This window comes from Trichechus manatus, unplaced genomic scaffold, assembly GCF_000243295.1.
Source record: "Trichechus manatus latirostris isolate Lorelei unplaced genomic scaffold, TriManLat1.0 scaffold00170, whole genome shotgun sequence".
In the NCBI taxonomy this organism is placed as follows: domain Eukaryota; kingdom Metazoa; phylum Chordata; class Mammalia; order Sirenia; family Trichechidae; genus Trichechus; species Trichechus manatus.
Window position 1 is genome coordinate 1,380,412 of NW_004444106.1, and position 18,138 is coordinate 1,398,549.

At 46.3% G+C, this 18,138-nt stretch overlaps 1 protein-coding gene across 1 annotated transcript in view; it reads left to right on the top strand.

Moving 5' to 3' along the window:
- The window catches only part of KATNIP (katanin interacting protein), a 196,359-nt gene that overhangs the window by 102,773 nt on the left and 75,448 nt on the right, over positions 1 to 18,138 (top strand). Inside the window, exons 7-8 of the mRNA XM_023741008.1 lie at positions 971 to 1,238; positions 5,607 to 5,738. Of these exons, the coding sequence (XP_023596776.1) occupies positions 971 to 1,238; positions 5,607 to 5,738 (400 nt within the window). The remainder of the gene's footprint in view (positions 1 to 970; positions 1,239 to 5,606; positions 5,739 to 18,138) is intronic.

Genomic DNA, 18,138 nt, shown 5'->3' on the forward strand with positions numbered 1-18,138 from the left:
AGAAGCTCCTAGTCTGGGGGAACACTGAAGAGAAGAAGGCCGACAGAGAGAAGAAGCCTTCCCCTGGAGCTGATGCCCTGAATTTGGATTTTTAGCCTACTTTGACTATGAGGAAATAAACTTCTCTTCGTTAAAACCATCCACTTGTGGTATTTCTGTTACAGCAGCACTAGATGACTAAGACATATAGCTAGGCTGACCCGGCATCCCGGTTTGCCCACACAGTTCCAGTCCACACTTTTTGACGCCGTGTGAATGTAGTAGTGCCTTTTTTCCGTTTCAGAAGCATCCTGGTTTGGGTGATACATTTTCTGGTCACTCTATAAGTATAGATCTTAATGCTTGACCTTAAAGAATCTACAGCCTCATGGAGACAAAAGGGACACATATGAGAAAATTATCAAGCAGTTATAGTTAAGTGCTAAATGTTTTATAGCATTTAGATGCTGTTAAACATCTTACAATGCATGGGACTTCTCCCCCCACCCCACCCCCCAAAAAAACTGTTGGATATTTTGCCATCTGGAATTTCAGGATGATTTGGAAGCCTTCAGGATTTCATATTCAAAGTGTATGGTCCCTGGACCAGCAGCATTACCTTGTCAGAAATGCAAATTATTGGGCCCCATCCCAGACCTACTGAATCAGAAACTCTGGGGATGGGGCCCACAATCTGTTTTAACAAGCCCCAAACCATATCATTTGTTACACACACATACTCTTAGTGACATCCCAGGTATAGGAACAGCAGAGTTAATCCTATAAATACTGCTCAGTGCAGAGAGGTGCTCATTAGTTGCTGCCCTTTGTTGCCCCAGCTTCAAAGCAATGACAACACATGGGTTGAGATGATGTTTGGTGAATGTTAGTTTGGCGGGAATAGTTCTTTGGTGCTAATGATGTATTTTCACATGAGTTTTTCTAAAAGTACCGTATTTTATTTTTCAACTTTCTGCTTGGCTTTTGGCAGGAGCTGAGAAAAAGCCTGGAGCTTAGCGTAAATCTACAAAGGAAGCAAAAGGATTGTTCCGGTGATGAGTATGACTCCATTGAAGAGGATGTACTCTCTGAGCCCGAACCTGAGGGCCAGGCGCTGGTGGACCATCCCAGAGATGACCCCCTTCTTTCAAGTGGTGACTCAGTGCAGAAGGACCTTTGCAAGGACCAGGAGACAGAAGGATGCCCTTCCCAGGGCCTAGACACCCTGGTGGTGCTGGGATTTAACACAACTTCCAAAAGTGAGCTCTGTCTTACGTGATTTTTTTTTTGCCTTTGGTGTCTCTGGATCTAATAGTGGGACTTAAACTTCCGGCAGTATTGTGAATTCAGCTCTGGATAGAGTAGTCTCATAGGCCAGGGAGGTATGTTGGTCAGGTCTCTGTTGACTCCAAGAGGCAGATGCCTAGTGCAAAGTGGCTTAGGCAAAAGGTTCTAGTCATTGGCTCAGATAACTGAAGAGCCCAGGGCTGTGGCTCTGATTTCATGCCCAGCTGGCAGAGTCACCTATTCTCAGGTTCCAGGGATCAGGATGTAGATATCTTTTGGGAGATGTGGACCAGACTCAGAGCCCTGGTGGTGCAGTGGTTAAGAGCTTGGCTGCTAACCAAAAGATTGACAGTTTGAATCCACCAGCCACTCCTTGGAAACTCTATGGTGCAGTTCTCCTTTGTCCTGTAGGGTCGCTGTGAGTCAGAATTGACTCAACAGCAATGTGTTTGGTTTTTTTTTTATTAGACCAGACTCTGTCCTCAGGGTTCGTTCCTGCCCACCCAGCATCCTTCCCCCGACTTCAGATAACCACACCTTGATTCTCCTTTGGAAAAACCTTTGCTGCACTGTTGGTCTGTGTGGTTTGACCGTTGGCTGGGCCTGGCTAGTCAGAGTCACAATGATTATTTGGTGCTGGCACATGACCCAGTCTGGGTTCAAGAGTCAGACCTGGGACATTTAGGGAGGAAAAATTTCCCATTGGGGTTCCCCTCCTCTCCCTTCCCCTTTCCTCCCCTCCTTTCTTTGTGCTGTACCATTTTTAGGTAGCTTTTCCACATACAGAGGCAGAATTGCCTTCATCCAAGCCACCAGTGGAGATTTTTCTTTTCTTTCTGTGTGAGACGTACTGGGAACACATCATTTCAGTGGATTATGTTTTCTCTAAGGGGTGGGGGTGGGGAGTGAGGGCTGTGAGGAGGTTGACCAAGCCTCCACCCTGGTAACAGCAGACACTACCATCATTTCTGGGTGCGAAGGACCAGACCACAGAAGGAGAGCAATTTGACGCCGGATGCAGTTTGAGACTGATACCAGGGCATAAAGTGAAAAGAGAGAACTTCAGTTTCTTGATGTTTTACGTTTTTTAGCAGTTAGCCTGCTGGTGGGCCCCGTGTGTCACTGTGATGTCTGCCGTGGGCAGGGGCTGTGGAGAGCGAACACAGAGATGCGTTGGTGCATGCCTCCTGCGGCCACGCTGCTGTGTTCCCTTCGATCTGCAGCAGGAGGCAGGCTGTCACTGAGGGGAGCATGCTGGAGGTCCAGGGGCCTGTTGTAAGGTCTCCCTGGATTGAAGTTCCAAACTAATCCTGAGCATTTACTCAAGAGCAGTCAGCAGTCACCTAAAAAGATGTGTTTGGTTCTGGAACATTCATTCATTCATTCAGTGGGCACATATCATGTCCCAGGTGTTGTGCTAGCGCAGGAGACTCAGAGAGGAACAAGACAGGCCCAGTCCCTTCTCCTATGGCACTCACATTCCACCAGGGAAAACAGACACTAAGCATGTAAACATATAAATAAGAACAATGGCCAACATTTATTGGGTTTTTATTGACATGTCCCAAGTACTATTCGAAGAGCTTTACACATAGTCCCTCATTTAATCTTCACTGTAACCCCAAGGGAAGAATTGTCATTGCCTTTGTTTTACTGATGGGGAAATTGAGGCACAGAGAGATCAAGTAACTTGTCCAAGGTCACACAGCTAGGAGGAGGCAGAGCTGGGATTGAAATCCTGGGAGTCAGAACCCAGAAGAGCTCTTAACCAGCAGGCTAAGTAAATAAACCAGGCAGAGGTAGAAAGCAATAGTTAGGCTTTGGGGAGCCAAAAAGTAACCCTCCCCTCCTAAATTGTGAAGTAAATGAGAGATGAATGTGTGACTCTGATAGAAGGAGAGCAGATTATCACCTTTACAACTAATAAGAGCTGAGTTGGTAGCCCTCCAGTACTGCCTCTCTGAAGTAGACAGCCCCCTAGATGTTGACAGAGCCAGGCCCAGTGCTGGCAGCATGGTGGCAAGGGGCTGTGTACCCTCACGGCAACCCTGCCTGGGCTGAACCTTGATTGATTCTTACCCCCCTACTCTCTCCAGTCCGATATGTCCTCTTTGTGAGTGGGGGGCACAAAGAAAGGCAGAAGTCGTTTTTCCATTATCTGGAAAAAGAAGAGCCGGGATCCTGGGTCAGGTTAGGACTCAGGGAGGAGGAGAGAATGGCACCCTCTTAAGAGTTGTGAAGATTATAAAACAGAACACTGCAGTGTGGGGACTGGGGGTTGGGGCCATTTTAACTGGAGTAGTCAGAGAAGCCTTCTCAGAGGAGGTGGCGTTTGAGCTGGGACAGGCATGATGAGGAGAAACCAGCCATGGGAACAGCATTCCAGGCAGAGGGCACAGCGAGCACAAGGGGCTTAAAGAGAGAAAGAGCTTGGAATGTCCAAGGACAGAAAAAGGGTCAGTGGGGCTGGAGCTGAGTGAGCAAGGGGGTGTGTGGTGTAAGATGGGGCCAGCGGTGATCTCAGGCCACTTTCCATGCAGATCTGAGGGTTCTTGGATTGTACCAAGAGTCTGGGTCCTGTGGTGCCCTAGAAAATATCTTTATGTAGATTTAAAATTTTTTTAAAATTTATTTTGTTGTTGTTGAGACTATGCACAGCAAAACATACACCAATTCAACAGTTTCTATATGTACTTCACATAGACTTTTGATGGCTAAGGCAGACCTCTTTGTCAGAAGTTTCTGAAGGGCTAGTTTATGGAGAGGAGGCAGTCGGTGTAGACAGGGAATGATGTGGGTAAAGGCAGGGCTCTGAGCCAGGCAGGCCTGGTCAAATCCTGTCCATCACTTCCTAGCTCTGTGACCTTGGACAAGTGACTTGAACCTCAGAGCCTTCCCCTGTAATAGGATGTACTCACTTTCTATTGCTTATGTAACAAATTACTACAAACTTGGTGACTTAATACAATGCGTATTTTTTGTCTCATGATTCTGGAGGTCAGAAGTCTGATGTGGGTCTCACTGGGCTAAAATCAAGGTGTCAGCAGGGCTCCATTCCTTTAGGGGGACCTGTTCCTCAGGAGGCTGTAGGGGAGAATCCGTTTCCTTACCTTTTCCAGCTTCTTGAGGCTGCCCACATTCGCTGGCTTGTGGCTCCATCCTTCATCCTCGATGCCAGCAATGCTCCATCTCTCTGATCGTTTTTTCATAACTACACTTTCCACATTCTTCTTCTGCCTCCCTGTTCTATTTTTAAGGGCCCTTGTGATTACATTGGGCCCACTCAGGTAACCCAGGATAATCTCCTTATTTTAAGGTCAGTTGTTTAGCAATGTTAATCCTCCTTTGCCTTGTAACCTAGTATATTCACAGGTTTCAGAGATTAGGACATGACATCTTTGAGGGGGCCATTGTTCTGCCTACGACCTTGGAGTATGTATCTACCTCCTAGGATAGCTAAGGGAGTAAATGAGCCAGTCTGTGCCCAGGACGCAGCACAGTGCTGGGCACACAGGAGGCTGAACCAAATACAGGTTGGCTCTTGCTCTCACCATCCTCAGCATCATTTTCAGCACCTGGGTAGCCAATCTCCTGGTCATCTACCCCCTCCATTCTTTGTCTTGTCCCATTGGACATAGTCATTCCTCTCTCATATCATAGTTTGCCCTTGGGCCCCGGGTGTCAGGCCAGCCTGGGAGCAAGTACTTCAGAAAGTGGTAGAGAAACTTGAGTCCTTCACAAAGCCAAGAGGGGTGGCAGAGAGGTTAGTGCAAGTCAGACAGACAGCACACATGTCCTGGACATTAACGCTGAGCTCCCAAGAATCCCTAATTCCAGGGCGCCCCTTCCTTTGGGACACCACGAGCCCCCAGGATCTTCTAAGCTGGGATTCACTTTCCATTGCACTTTAGGTTGACAGTTCCTGGGTTTCTTCCTTCCCAGCCCAGGAGGACCCCAGGCACAGGGGCTCTATGACTCAAAGATGGCCTTGGTTACATAATCATTTTATGTACCATGAGGAAAGAAGAAATGCTGCCAGTTAGACCTGACAGGCCATCAGTTGTAAGACTTGTCCCTATTTAGAAGTGTTAGAATTAGAAAACCGGTGCATCCTGGAATATTTCATTTATTTTCCAAAAAGTATTGTGTTTAGCACACAATGACTCTCAGCAAACTTGTTTTGTTTGGCCAAACTAGCATGGAGCCTGGCACAGAGTAGGGGGTCCAATAAATATTTGTTGAATGAATAAGTGAATGAACAAATAAACAAACTCCTGAGCAGAATGTCCCAGCTCTGCTTGTGTTCAGGGTCTTGACATATAAACATTGTTTTCCTACAGGTAATAAAATGGAAAGGCATTTGTCTGCTAAACGGAAGGACGATGGTGAAGTTTTCATTCCCAGCAAACCTGAGCCAACCCTGAATCACCAGCCCCCAGCCATACTCCCAGACCAGGAGAGGCCCTGCTCCAGTAAGTTCCGGGTGCCCCTGAGCAGGGCTGGGTGGGGTCACCTCAGTGGGAGGTTATGATGGAGGAGTCCTCACTTCAGTACCCACCCCACTGAGGGCTGAGCTGACTTTTAGCCACTTTCTGGTTCTACAACAAATAATGTGGTTATACTTGAAAATTACTTTTATTTTTGTCTTTACTTAAAATTAATTTGCTTAATTTATTTGGGTAATAATACATGCAAATGATACAAAATTCTAAAGGTACGAAAGAGTTTATGGTGAATAGTCAATATCCCTGTCTTCTAATGATATGAGAAGTTATGTGTATTGAACCAGCCACCAATGTAAGCTTCTACTTATATCTTTTCATATCATCCTTATAGCCAGCCTTTAAGGTAGGCTCTGCAATTGTACCCATTTCACAGATGAGGAACTGAGGCACAGAGCAGGCAATTCACTCAGCTGGCAAGTGGCAGATAGAGGACTCAGCCCTGGTGGAGTGACTCCACTACTGTTCCCTTAACCAGGAAATTACATGCGCATGAGGCTGCAGGTGTATTGTCTCATCCTGATGCTTGGGTTTGAAACCAGTGGCTGGAGTGGCTCTGTGGAGGCCACCTGGTTCCTGGTCATCTGTGACCCTAGAGACCTCAAAGAGTTCAAGGCATCCTCGTGTTGTCCCAAGAGTTTGTCCTGGCTGTAAGCCAGTCCTGTCCCAACCAGTCTTGTAAATGACAAAAGCATTGGTCTGAACCAGGGCATTGACCCGCTGTTAGGCACTCCATCCTTGTTAACTGGGGAACTGGAGGGATTGTTTTCTGTTGGCATGGCTGAGGGGCCTGGTGGTGGGAACCAGCATCCCTACCCCAAAACAGAGGGGCCCATCCTACCCCAAGCCTCAGGTCTGAGGCTTAAAGCTCTTGTCCCAGCAGCTCAGGGCCCAGGGAGGGAGGGAGAGGAAGTAGAGATCCAGCAGGAAATAATGACAGTAATAATTACTGTTTATTGAGCATTTACTCTGTGCTATGTCAGTATTATCTTGGTTTGGATTCCCCTAGAAGCAGACTCTGAGATAAGGATTTGAGGGCAAGTAATTTGCTTGAAAGGTGCTCCCACGTAGGGGAGAGGGAAATGAGACAGGTAAGGCAGCTGAGATGAGGTCACAGAGGTGGACAGGGGCTAGAGCACATAAGACCAGCAGAGAAACTCAGTGCTGGAGAGCCTCTGAAGCTTTGCAGCAGGGCTGTCATGACTTGATTTACATTTTAACAAGATCCCTCTGGCTACTGTGTGGTGCATGTCCTGTCGGGGGCCGGGTGGATGCGGGGTGACCAGGGAAAAGGCCACTGCAGTCATTCTGGATGGAGAGGGTGATGGTCAGTCTCTGAGTGTTGCCAGTGGATGGCTTCCAGGCAGTTCTGGAGGCAGAGCTATTTGGGTTGCTGAGGATTCGGTTGCAGGGTCGGGAAGGGGAGGTAGGTATAAGGCTAGTCGTGACTTTTTGTCCTGTACAACCTAGGGTAAGAACCTGGGCACTGGGGGCCCTGCAGTGTTGGGGCAGGAGATCTGGGACTCGACAGTGATGTGGAGCCCCAGGAGGCTCACCTGGATGGGGCCGGTTCTGAGTCTGCGTCACTGGGAAAGGAGACTCAGGACAACCTGGGTCCCCAGAGCTGGCATCTGTGTCTAGACATGCTGCACAGTGCTGGGTCCCCAGCCGGAGGGCCGACACCTCTCAGCTGTGTCCTGCCTCAGCAGGGGGAGAGCTCGGAACTGCAGCCAGACAGAGCCTGCAGGTAGGGAGATTGCTTACCTCCTACCTCGAGGAGCCAGAATCCACTGGGGCAGATTTAGGACTGCTGGTTCCTGGGGACTTCTCAGTAAAACCCAGAGCCTGATAAGAGGCCTGCTTGGGGCCTGAGGAAAGTAAAGGTGGGAAGGGGGTCACTGTCAAACCTAAGTGCCAAGGTCATTGCAGCTGGTAGGGTTAAAGAGGTTTTGCATTTGTAAATAGGTATGGAGAGATAGTCTATAGGAGTGACACGTAAGATATAACACGTAAGATGTCAGAGAAACGGGAGTTTGGACCTGTCAGCTTTGGTCAGATGAGGTTTCCTTGAGAAGCTGGGAAGGAGCGAGAGAAGAGAAGGGACCATGGGACAAGATGCAGGCCCTGGTCAGCTCTTGGTGGAGAATGTGGGTGGCGATCCTGCAGGACCTCGTTTCTTCCACGCCTCCTGGGTTAGCTCCACTGACTGCCACTCAAGTTGACAAGCATCAGTTTGTACTGCTAGTGTTGTCTTCACTCTAGTGAAAATAAGAAAATGGCTTTTCAGAAAGTTCCTCCAAAAGAAGTTGTTTAAAAAAAAAAAAATGAACCAGGGTAGTGTGCCACTGAGCACAATGCCCTCCCACCCCCACCCCCGGAGCCCTGGGTAGGACGACAGCGGCACAGGGTGGTCATGCCCCCTTCCCAGCCATCCTGCTGAGTTCATCAGGGCGTCCCTCTCCCACAGATGTGCCACCCTCACTACTTTTTACATATCCAAGTAATAAAGTTAAGAGCTAACACAAAGCACCGAACTAGCACTCAGGCTGTGTTTTAGCATCACATATGTAATCTTGCATTTAATCATCTGAACAACCCAGTGTGGTAGGTACTGCTACTATTGACACCATTGTACAGAGGAAACTGAGACACAGAGAGTCTAAGGAACCTGTCTAAGTTCATACAGCTAGTTAGGGGTAGAGCCAATATTTGAAAACATGGGCTCTAGACTCTCTGTTCTGAGCTACTCCACTGTATGGCACCTCATGTGCCAACTCACCTATCATTTGCTTCATACATATCTACATCAACCTAGTCCTAAGTAATAACATCCCTCAAATTCACAAGTTTGAATCGTTTGTTGTATTTTTTTTAATGTTCATTAAAATAAGTATTAACTATTAATATTTTCAAAAGTTAACCCATGTATCAACTGAAATCATCTTGTGTGTCCTCGTGTACAGCGCTTTCAGAAGTAGACTTAATTTACAATTTGCCTTTCTCTAAAAATGTTCTGACATGGTCTAACAAATCACATACAGTCTATCATGTAAGACGTAGAAAATCCGTGAGAAAATGAGAGGGAAGGGAAAACCAGAGGAGAAAGAAAAGAAACACCGGGATGAACAGATGAACACCTAAGGTGGACACAGCGGTGGCTCTGAGCTTCCTGGCCAGCACAGCAAGGAAGCATGCATTCAATTAAAAGAACACATGTTACTTGTTCATCTGATTAAAATCCAATTAACTTCTGTTTCTTGAACTTGGTTCTTAGAGTAATTTGTCTTGCGGCTTCTCTTAAAGAGGATACTGTTTGAGGTAGTGGAATTCTCTTTTTGAACAGGTTTGGAACTCAGCCTTTATCTGTTAAATATACTTGGCTCATGAATAAGTCAAATTTGAAGAAAGGGTTCTGGGCTAAGAGGAAAGTCGAAAGCCACGGCATTATCACCACCCTCACGTTGAAGTGGTGTTACAGTGGAGCTGCGTCTCACACAAGAGATTGGGCTCTAAAGGTAGCAAAAAGTGCAGGTGGTCAAAGCTACCCTTGGAAATCCCTCAAATGGCCGATTGAGTGCAGTATATAGGGCTTTATCTGGACAACCTGTCAGCAAGCCCGAGAGAGTTCGTCTCTCCTCCAGTGTGGGAAAAATTACCTCTTCTTGGTCAAGCCCTCAGTGAAGTAGTTGGCTTTGTTTACGGCCTGGGTTGTGGGGGGAAATTGTGTGTTTAAACACTGGCATTAAGCTGAGGGAACTGAGATGTTCACACCACAAGAGGCCCAAGGGACCCTAGGCTTCCTGAGAGGACAGTGGAGTCGCAAACCACCTTGCCCTCCTCCAGGCAATTCCAGAGGGTAGACTTGCCTGCATGCTTTAGTTTATTATCTATTGAGGCTTTTTTGGTACATACAAAATTAGACTTTTTATATCTTCCTAGTGAATTGAAACTTTTATCATTGTTAGTCTCTCTAGTAATGCTTTTTCTTTAGTAATGCATTTTGCCTTAAAGTCTACTTTGTTCGACACAGAGCTGTACTAGCTTTCTTTTGGTTAGTGTTTACATGGTATATCTTTTTTCATCCTTTTACTTTCAAACTCCTGCATCCTTGTATTAAGATTTGTCTCTTATAAGCAGCATGTAATTGGTTTTTATTTTTATCCTTTAACCATCTATGTGTTTTAATGACAGCATTTAGTCCATTTACATTTAATGTAATTGCTGATATATTTGAGTTTAAATCTGCCATCTTATTGTTTGCTTTTTATTTGTTCCTCCTGTTTTATGTTCCTCTTTCTCTCCTTTCTTGCCCTCTTTTGAACTGATTACTTTGTATTATTCCTTTTTTCCTCTCTATTAGCTTGTTAGTTATACATTCTATTATTATTCTTTTTGTCATTAGCAGAGATTACAACATGTATTCTTGACTTATTAGAGTCTACTTTAAATTAGCAAGCTTACCACTTCTCATTCAATGGAAAGATCTTACAACTCCGTAACTATATTTACTTCCCTCCCAACTGAAATGCTATTATTGTCATGCATTTTAATTCTCTCTAGATTTTAAACCCTGCTAGGCACTATTATAATTATTTTATAGTCAGTAGTAATTTGGATTTATCCACATTGTTAACCTTTCTGTGCCCTTCACTCCTGGCCGATTTCTAAATCATCCTGACTCTCAGACTGTAGCCCCTGAGTCTGTCACAGCTCTGCTCAGCTTCCCAGCCCTGCATCCGCCCTCATCAGAACCAGCAGCGCCTTGAGGGGAGATGCTGGGTGTACCTCCCTGGCTTTCCTTCTCCTCCTTGCTCTTGTCCCACTAATTCTTCCTAGCCCGGTTATCTCTCCATGCTTTCAAACAGATTTCTTTTTCAAGCGGATTTTTATAACATTTGGCCAAGGCTTTCTAGGGACCTGCTCTGGGGATGGGTTGATCTGAATTAGCTAGTGTGCCATTAGCAGAAACGTAACCTATTGTCTGCACTCTTTAAGAGTTATTTCTCCCCCTGCCCCTTTTTCTTTTGCCAAGCCCATAAAATTGAATCTGTGTCAGTTAAATGTGCATATGATGCAAGTCCGTGATAGCTTAGTTCCTTGCTATCACTGTAATTGTCTCTAGTTCTAATGAAAGGTCCTCATGTTCTGTATTGTTCCAGTCTCTTTCCGTGAGCCTTCCAAGAAATGAATATAACCTCCTTCCAGAGACCTGTTGTCTTCCTGGGTGTGAGAGAACAATTAGTCTTTAATGCAGAAAGTTTACTGTCCAAGTTGTCAGAGTGCTCTAGGGAAGTGATATATCTGAACCACTTTTCCCAGACAAGCTGCCAACCATAGAAGTAAAGTAACACCCCTGAGCATGCCTGACTTAGAGAACCCTGAGCCCTGTAGTTAGCATTTCTGTCAGGAGAAACCCGCAGCAGAAAGACCATCTGCCAAAGTCCAGAGTCTTGTAACATTAGTCAGCGTTCATTAATAGCAAGTGAAAGAAAACCAAATTGACTTAAGCAACAAGGAAAATATCTTGCTCCCAGAACTGAAAAGTCTCAGACTGTAGATGGACCTCAGGCATAGCAGGATCCAGGTGCTCAGATGATATCATCAGGAAGTTGTTTCTTCATCCCTTAGCTCCACTTTCCTCCAGTCCAGTGGTTCTCAAACTTGTGAATGTGCATCAGAATTACTTGCAAGGCCAATTAAAACACAGATTGCTAATTCCCACCCCCAGAGTTTCTGACTCAGCACGTTTTGGGTAGAACCTAAGCATTTTCATTCCTAACAAGTTCCCAGGTGGTGATGTTACTGGTCCAGGAACCATACTTTGAGAACCACAGCTCTAGACAGGTGCTTTGCTTGTGGCCCAAAGATGGCTCCCAGTGACTCTAGGCTTCCTTCTACCTGCAACCCCAGGGGAAAGAGGGTGTTCCTTTTCTAATAGTTCCAGAAAGAATTCCTCAACCAGCTCTTTCATGAACCAGCCTCCATGACCATAAAGGTATAGTGCTCTCATTGCCCAAGAAAATGTTTGAAATCAGGCAGCCCTGGAAAACCCACCAACTCAGATCCACCCAAACCCTGTGGACTGAGAAGAGTGAGAAGGGTAGTTCCCTAAAGGAAAACCTCGGTGCTATGACTAAAAGAAGGGACGACAAAAGCAACTGCTATTCATTCGATATAAAAACTAACCACAAGACATTTTGCTACAAATTCTTCATAGACAGGGTGTGGAGCAAAGGACCGTAACATCTGAGAGGAAGGAGTAGAAACAGTTTAGTCTGGTGGTCCTAATTGCCTTCCTTGAAAATCACGTATGTTCCTGGGCCCAGGAAGTGGCAGCAGCTGGAGGGATGCATGTTAAGGTATTCAGACAGTACCTGCTGGTGGAGAGGCCCAAGAACAAGCTTTAGAAATGGGAAGAGCACAGGCGTTGGTGACCTCGACCAGCCATATGTTTCTGCTCTGTATTGCTGCCTAACAAACCACCCCAGCGGCCCTTTTATTGTTGCTCATGAGTTTATGGGTTGACTGGTGTTATGGATTGAATTCTGTCCCCTCAGAAATATGTGTTGTAAATCTTGAGCCCTATACCTGTGGCTGTAATCCCATTTGGGAATAGGTTTTGTTATGTTAAGAGGCCATTATCAGTGTAGGGTGTGTTTTAAGCCAATCGCTTTGAGATATAAAAAGAGCAGATTAGGACAGAAAAGCAAGAAGAGATGGGGAAGATAGATGCCATGCCACATGAAGATCATCAAGGAGCCAAGGACAAGAGACAAGGACCTTCCCCCAGAGCCAACAGAGAAAGAAAGCCTTCTCTTAGAGCCAGCACCCTGAATTCGGACTCCTAGCCTCCTAAACAGCGAGAAAATAAATTTCTACTTGTTAAAGCCGCTCACTTGTGGTATTTCTGTTATAGCAGCACTAGATAGCTAAGAGCAGATCTGTAATGAGCCAGCAGGTTGGCTGGGGTGGGTGGTCTAGGATGGCCTCACTCATGACTGGCAGGCTAGCTGGTGAGCCATCCGACAGCCCTCTGTCCTCGTGTCTTGGTTGTGACTCGTCACATTCATGGCAAATCTCCTGCACTGATATGCCTTTTGTTTCTCCGTAAGAGAGAAGCCAGCCAAGTGCTGGTGAAGTGAAGAGAAAGGGAACTCATCGGAAGAGGGATAGTTTTCAACCAGAAAAGCGCAGTTTGGGATAAATTAAAATGTGGAATTTTGCTTTTGCTGGTGGCACAAATTTATTGTGTGAATAAATCCACCATCCTCCAGATCTGTGAAGAGAATAAATCTGCCATCACATAGTGTTCAGGCCAGTGCAAAAATGGCTCACCCAAGTGAGAGATGAGAGTGTCAAAAAAGAGTTAAAAGATGGTTCCCTCATGTGGGGTAGGGAGAGGACAGTGAACACACGCTGGTCAGCAGAAATGCAATTCAGGAGAATGTGTCATTTATACGGACATTTCTGGGAAGCCATGGGTGGGGAAAGCTCTGGAAGTGGAGCTGCCGAGTTGACCTTCACTCAGAAGAAAGGGTGATTTAATTTTTAAAAGCATGTTCTTAGCATAACATGACTCAAAGGGCACAGGCAACACCCCGACAGTCACATTGCCGGAGAAGCATTCCCTCCCAGATAAAAGATACTTGGGCGCACGGGGGTTTGTGCTGACAAAACTGATCCCTGCTGGAAGAAAATGCCTTCCTGAATATCCTTTTCCAAGAAGAGGTGAGCATAGGCCGCAGGCAGCCAAGGACGGTCTGCCTCCTCTGCTAGGGCCACACCGCAGGCTTCCTGATGACCTCAGGCGTGTGCTCCGTCAGTCCGAGCTGCAGACCATCAAGGCACAAGAGCAAGAGCCTGCTGCCCACATGATGGCAGACCAGTAAAAAGGCTAGGGTCCCCACACAACTCTGCTTAGACTGATTTTATGCGTGCTCTTTGCGGGAAATGGAGAAGGAGCTTGTGAATTTTAGGTTCTACTCATCCTGGCGCTGGCCCAAGCTTCCCACCAAGCTGGTGTTTGCACCCCCGAATTTCAGGGTGCTGGGGCATTTTTTTAGCTTTCTACGCAGTCTTAGTCCTTTATTTAGAGGCTCATTAAAGGGTCTGAAGGGAGCTTGAAGTTCTCAGTTGTGCTTTACTGCGGATGACGGGAAACCACGTTCTTTAGTGACATTCACAAACACCAAGAGTTACAAGGTTGGGAGTTGAAGTCATTTTCCATCCATTCGTTTGGCAAAAATTACAATGCCAATCTCCAGGGCTGTAATGGTGAACAAGATGGGGTGCCGTCATGAAGCAGCATGAGGCCTTGGGGCCCTGTGGGAACTGAGCCAGCAACTTCTCTGCCCTCAGTGCCCACTATTCTTCATTGCCCATTCCAGCCCCCCTGCCATTTCTTGCTTTGCTGAGCTCTGCCCACCTCAGGGACTTGACAACTGTTCCCTCAGCCTGGAACAGCCTCCCCACGGTATCAGCGGGCTCTCATCTTTCAGATCTCCGCTCCAATGTCACTTTCTCAGAGACTCTGTCCCCAAACGTGCCACCTCAAATAGTTTCCCCTCCCCTCCCATCATCTCCAGCCCTTCAGCCTGCTCTTTCGTTCCTCCTCATCACGCTGATGCTGTTATGTGTGCAGCTAGCTGCCTGTTTAGTGTCTTCTCAACACCTGACTGTGAGGGCAGGGGCATGCTGACTCACGCCTTCTATATCTCCCGCACCCAAGCAGCATCTCGGTCAACAAGCTAGCGGAGGTCGAGAACCTGTCATTCAGTGACTTTTGCCTCGTGGGCAGCACGTTTCTGCTTCAGTTATTCTTGGGATGAGGTTGTGTTTGTACTTGAGTGTTTTCAGTGCCAGCTCCAGTGTAGCTTAAGAACATGTCCTTTAGCTTCCTTTTTCCTGTCCTGTCCACTATTTCAGGGACCCGATGCCTCTTTGCACCCAGTGAGGAAGGTCTCCATGTGGTTCTCATCTTTACCTCACCCGCATTTCCATAACAGTAGGATCCCTACCATCAGCTTGTGACACCCCTTCCCGCCTTCATGTTCTCTGCCCTTTGTTTTACCATCTAATCCCTCCAGTTGCAGAGCAGGCCAAGTAACCGATAAAAAGATGAACAAGAGAGAGTAAGGTGAAGGAGTGGCCTTGATCGGGGCAAGCAGGATCCCACGTCACATTTCCAGCAGCTCCTTACTTCTCTGTCCCCAGGAGCATCATGGGCGGTGCTTCCTCAGAGACAATACATCACAGTCAGAGAATAACCCTCTCAGTGTGCCTTGTCCAGGCCAGCGGTCTGCAGGCCCTGTGAGGAGTTCTTAGGGTGCTCTTGACCATCCCGCTGAGCCACTGAGACTGGCTGTGGCCTGCATGAGAGCTGTGCTTGGGTTCTGTTGGTCCTCACAACGCTTCTTCAAAATTGGCAGCAGTTATGAACAAATAAATTCACATAAATTTCAGATTCTAGCTTTTCTTTTCTATTGTTGTACTTTAAGTGAAAGTTTACAATTCAAGTTAGTCTCTCATACAAAAATCTATACATACATTGTTATGTGACCCTAGTTGCTCTCCCTATTCTATGATAGCACACTCCTTTCCACCCTGGATTTTCCATGTCCATTCAACCAGGTCCTGACCCTCTCTGCCTTCTCATCTCACCTCCGGACAGGAGCTGCCCGTTTAGTCTCATTTGTCTACTTGAGCTAAGAAGCACACTCTTCATGAGTATCATTTTATGTCCCATAGTCCAGTCTAATCTTTGTCTGAAGAGTTGACCTCAGGAATGGTTTTAGTTCTGCGTTGACAGACAGTCTGGGAGCCTTGCCTCTGGGGATCCTCCAGTCTCAGTCAAACCATTAAGTCTGGTCTTTTTCTAGATTCTAGCTTTTCTTGAGAAATATATATATATATTTGGCAACCTTAGAGTGACAATTCTATATGGCAAGCATCGGCTTGAGCTGCGAGGCTGCTCCTTATTCAATGGGGCTGGGCCCCCACGTTCTGTCTCACTCACATAGTGCCTGCCTCTGGTCCAGCAGCATTTGTGTTTGCAGCCCTTCTCCTCAGTGCCTAGTAGAAATTGGTGTTGCCTCCTTTTAGCCTAGCTTTTCCATGAAAACCCACAGTCCCCATCAACCCAGTCCCCGGTGGTACTGGAAGCCAGCCCAGTAGAACTGCTGTGTTTCCTTCTCTCTCCTGCTAATGCTGCTCTTGACATTGCTACTTGAACTTCATTCAGACACAACATTCTAATAGGAGCATAACGAGAGAGTCAGGTGCTTCAACACGAATCTTTAATAATCAATGGCTGCTGGTTTACTGAGATCATGAAGATGAAGGGATGCTGTTTTTGAACAAGTCTTACACCAGGCCAAATATACGTATATGTTCCTAGAGAGGTTATACCTGTGAATTCCCAATTAGTTTATTATAGCATTAACGTCAGTCTTTGATGTTGCTGTTAAGTGATGCAATGCCGTTTCCTTTGTTGAATTCATACCTCCAGCCCCGACCTCTCTCCCAAGCTCCAGACTCATGTGCTCATGCCAACTCAGCAGCTCCACTTGGATGCCACAATCACACCTCAAAACCAACTTGTCCAAAACTGAGCTCGTACACTTCCCTTCCAAACCTGCTCCACCCACAGCCTTTCCCAGCTCAGATGAGGGCAGCTCCATCGTCCACTTCCCCAGCCAAAACCCTTGGAGTTGTTCATACTTCTTGCTTTCTCCCTCACCCACATCTTACTCATCAGGAATCTTGTTGGCTCTGTCTTCAGTCTATCTCCAGAACCTGGCCACAATCTGTATTCCCCCTCCAGTGCAGCCATTGTCTCTCGCCTGGGCAATGGCAGTAGCCCCTAACTGGTCTCCCTGCTTGCACCCTCACCTCCCTTCAGTCTATTCTCCTCTTGGCACCTAAGTCCGATCAAGTCCGCCCTGCTCTAAATCCTTCAGTGGCACCCCCAGCCTTCTCTAACCTATAACCCCTGGAGGGATTAGATGGTAAAACAGACAAAGGGCAGAGAACATGAAGGCGGGAAGGGGTGTCACAAGCTGATGGTAGGGATCCTACTGTTATGGAAATGTGGGTGAGGTAAAGATGAGAACCACATGGAGATCTTCCTCACTGGGTGCAAAGAGGCATCGGGTCCCTGCGTGTTGCCGATCTGTGAATACACCACACACCTCCCACCTAATGGCCTTGGCTGGAAGGCAGCGGGTACATTGGGGCCCACCCTGTCGGCTGTCCCTGCACCCTTGATCTACCTTACCCTGCTCTGCTTTTCTTGTTTTTCTGTATCATTTTCCACTGCTTAATACACTATATTATTTATTTATTATGTCTGTGGCTTTTTACAGCTGCATAGTACTCTGTTGAATGGATGTACTATAATTTGTTTTATTTAGCCATTCTTGTTAAGGGCTTTTTGCATATCACTTTATAAAACCCATTTTCCATACACTGAGACTTCCATCATTGACTGCAACTTTGCAATAAATTTTTCTTTCTTAAATTAAGGTCTGATTGCTTGGCAATACTTGGTATGCAAGCAAGAGCAAAACAAAATAAAGCAAAAACACTCTAAAATACCCATCCCTCTCCACAATATTATATATCATTCCTTATAGGTACAGGCGATCCTCATTATTTACAAATTCCATATGTGCAGAATGGCCTGCTCATTAAAATTTATTTGTAACCCCAAAATCAATTCTCATAGTGCTTTTGTGGTCATTTGTAGATGTGGGCCGAGCTGTGAAAAATTCAAGCCACCTGACACGCATGTTGCCAGCTGAGGTCAAACAGAGCGGCGCTTTGCCTGTAAACAAGTGTCTCAGTGCTCATGCTATAAATAAGTACCCTCTTTGCAGTCTACTTGGTGCCATATTTTTTACAATTTTGTGCTTTTTATTGGTGATTTTGTTGCCTAAAATGGCCCCCAAGTGTAGTGGTGATGTGCTGTCTAGTGCTCCTGAGTGCTAGAAGGCTGTGGTGTGCCTTACAGAGAAGATGCGTATGTTAGATAAGCATCGTTCAGGCATGAGTTATAGTGCTGTTGGTCGTGAGTCCCATGTTAATGAATCAATAATATATGTTAAAAAAAAAAAAAAAAAAAAAAGACCAAGCCCATTGCCTTCAAGTTGATTCCAACTCATAGCGACCCTACAGGACAGAGTAAGTCGTGTTTAAACAGAAAATAAAAATAATAAACATAAAACGAGGCTATGTATTGATCAGTTAATGAAAGCGTGTGGCCAGAAGCTCACAGGAGCCTAACCTTGTTATTTCCCCTAGGAGCAATGGGTCAGTATTCGCTAACTCGGTGTTTGCAGTGACTGTAGAATATAACTGCTGCAAGTAACGA